General features: G+C 43.9%; 1 protein-coding gene across 1 annotated transcript; it reads left to right on the plus strand.

Annotated features, from left to right (window-relative positions):
- The first annotated feature begins 737 nt into the window (after nucleotides 1-737).
- Nucleotides 738-1,634, plus strand: LOC143384152 (vomeronasal type-1 receptor 1-like). Its single transcript, XM_076839209.2, has one exon. It carries the CDS (start codon nucleotides 738-740, stop codon nucleotides 1,632-1,634), a length of 897 nt encoding a protein of 298 aa, XP_076695324.2.
- The last annotated feature ends 1,110 nt before the right edge of the window (nucleotides 1,635-2,744 follow it).

Raw genomic sequence — 2,744 nt, forward strand, 5'->3', positions numbered from 1 at the left:
CACATTAACATCCCTTAGGGAAAAGGCCTGATTGTGTTTTCCATTTGGGGATAAAAAGGCTACTCAGCAAAACCATGTGGCTCACTCTGATGAGGAAGAGAAACTGGAGGAAGGGAAAGGGAGCACAAGGAATGTGGGTGCCACTCTGTGTGGCCTACCTCACAGCTACAGACCTATTGTGCATCTTTTTTTTTAATTAATTTTTATTGTAGGTCCTATTGTGCATCTTTAGTATGCCAGTGAGTTTCAAACTCCCTTTCCTATCTTGTAGAGGCTTTCAAGTGGCCAATTGTGAAAATTCTGCAGGGACCACAGTGCCCAGGTGGACAGGGATATGTGCTCTGACCACACCTCCCTCTCAGCTGCCATCCCTATATCTATGTTTCTATCCATTTTTATAGAAAGAAATCATCTGCACATGTCTGTGTCTTGCCATGGCCCTGTAAAATGTATTTTTGAAACAACCTGAGTCAGGGCACAGGGCTCTTCCTCACTCTCACTTTCCCCTTGGAGGGGGACACTGCAGCTTTGTGCAGCACAGGTCTCACAGTGTGTCTGAGTTCTGGGCATAAAGTCTTGGGCTATTTTTGTGAGAGTGTTTAGTTTATGGTAGATATTACATTGGGGGATGTATTGATGCTGCCACACTTAATCTCATGGGTTTCTCTTCATCCCCTGCCCTAGGTACAAGCAGACCCTGCGAGTGCTGATGTGATCTGCTCAGCATGGATATGGGGATGGTTTTCCTCACTCAGACAGGAGTGGGATTCGTGGGAAACCTCTCCCTCCTTTGTCTCTATAATTTCACCTTGCTCACTGGAAGTCACTTTAGACCCACAGACTTGATTCTCAATCAAGTGGTACTGGCCAATTCCATTGTTCTTTTTGCTAAAGGGGTCCCTCAGACTCTGGCAGCTCTGGGATGGAGACATTTCCTGGATGACACGAGATGTAAACTTGTCTTCTATTTTTATAGAGTGAGCACTGGTGTCTCCTTCAGCACTTTGTGCCTGTTCAATGGCTTCCAGGCCCTAAAGCTAAACCCCAGAATTTGCAGGTGGATCACGCTCAAGATTAGATCACTACGATTTATCGGCTTCTGCTGTTTCCTCTGCTGGGCCCTGCATCTCTTGATAAATTCATTTCTGCCTTTAATAGTGAAAGGCCCATTGAATAAGGAAAATCTCAGTGTGGATGGGGATCATGGGTACTGTTCTTGGGAAGTGCCAGAGAGACACAGCACCTTATACACTGTCTTGTACTTCTCCCCTGACTTGTTGAGTCTGGTCCTCATGGCCTGGGCCAGTGGCTCCATTGTCCTTGTCCTGCACAGACACAGGCAGCAGGTTCAGCACATCCACAGCCGCGTCCTCTATCCGCCACCTTCTCATGAGGCCAGAGCCACGCGCACCATCCTGATCCTGGTGAGCTCCTTTGTTGTCTTTTATTCTGTCTACACTGTTTTGACCATTTGGATGACTCTTGCCCCAAGTAGAGGCCAGTGGGTCATGAACAGCTCTGTGCTGGTGTCCTCGTGTTTCCCAGCACTCAGCCCCTTTGTGCTCATCATCAGTGATACCCGCGTCTCTCGGTTCCTCTCTTACTGCAGAGCAAGGACACGTTGTGCCTCCTGATCCACCTGCCTGGCTAGCGGTCTGTTGTCTTGGATGTATTTGAATGTCCATGTCACCATCTGCTCATGTTTGAAGAGCCCTTATGTCAATACTGTCTGATACTATGGCCAATGAGGTGGCCATAACTTCTGTAGTGTCAGTTTTACGCCAGACTAACTACCAACACTGTGCACATAATTACACCAGGATTTATCATTCTAACCTTAGGTTTCTCAGTAAAGAATGTTCAGGATGTTTTATTTATTTTTTTCATTTATATGTTTTATTTGTTCAGGATATTTTAAAAGAATGTAATGGAGGAAATTTCTGAGTTTAATGTCCAAGAAAGTTTTTTATTTTCATTATTTTTAGAAACTCACTGAAGGCTTTTTTCATGTTTCTGTTTTTTAATTAATTTATTTTAATTGACCAATATTTATCATGTGTATTTATGGGAGTCAGTGAGATGTTCTGATCTATTTACACATTGTATAAAGATTAAATCACCTAGTTAACATATCCAACATCTCACAAACTTATTTCTGGTGAGGATCTTAAAAAAACTGTTGTTTTAGAAATTTTGAAATGCAAAGTACATTATTAACAACAGTGATCATAAATCGTTTTCCCAATAATCTTTGAGCTCCCTTTTTTGGCAGGGGAATGAACTGCATGAGCAGTGTGAGGAAGGCACTTCCAGCCTCATGGGAGTGGGCTGAGTCTCAGGTGCTTGGAGTGCAGTGAGATGGGGAGGTCAGCAGGAGGGAGGGACAGGGAGTCTCTGGGCAATCACTTAGGACAGCTCAGGAAATCTGAGTAGCTGTTTAAGATGATGGGCAGTGAAGGGATTCAGTTGAGAGATTGAAAATACCAGAACTCCTCACTGAGTGGAACTACTGTGCTGTGTGTGGAGGCACAGCCTGAAATCCCAGCTGCTCTGAAGTCTGAAGCAGGAGTGTGGGTTCTAGGTCTACCTGGAGAACTTTGAGACCCTGTTTCAAAATGGAAAAAAAGGTGGAGTGTCTTGGGAAGTAACTCAGTGATAAAGCACCCCTGCATCCAATTCCTAGTACCAAAATATAAAGTATTAGATATTTAATTTAAGTAGTTTTATTTCTAAAAATAGCACTA

This window comes from Callospermophilus lateralis, chromosome 18 (genome assembly GCF_048772815.1).
Source record: "Callospermophilus lateralis isolate mCalLat2 chromosome 18, mCalLat2.hap1, whole genome shotgun sequence".
Lineage (NCBI taxonomy): Eukaryota > Metazoa > Chordata > Mammalia > Rodentia > Sciuridae > Callospermophilus > Callospermophilus lateralis.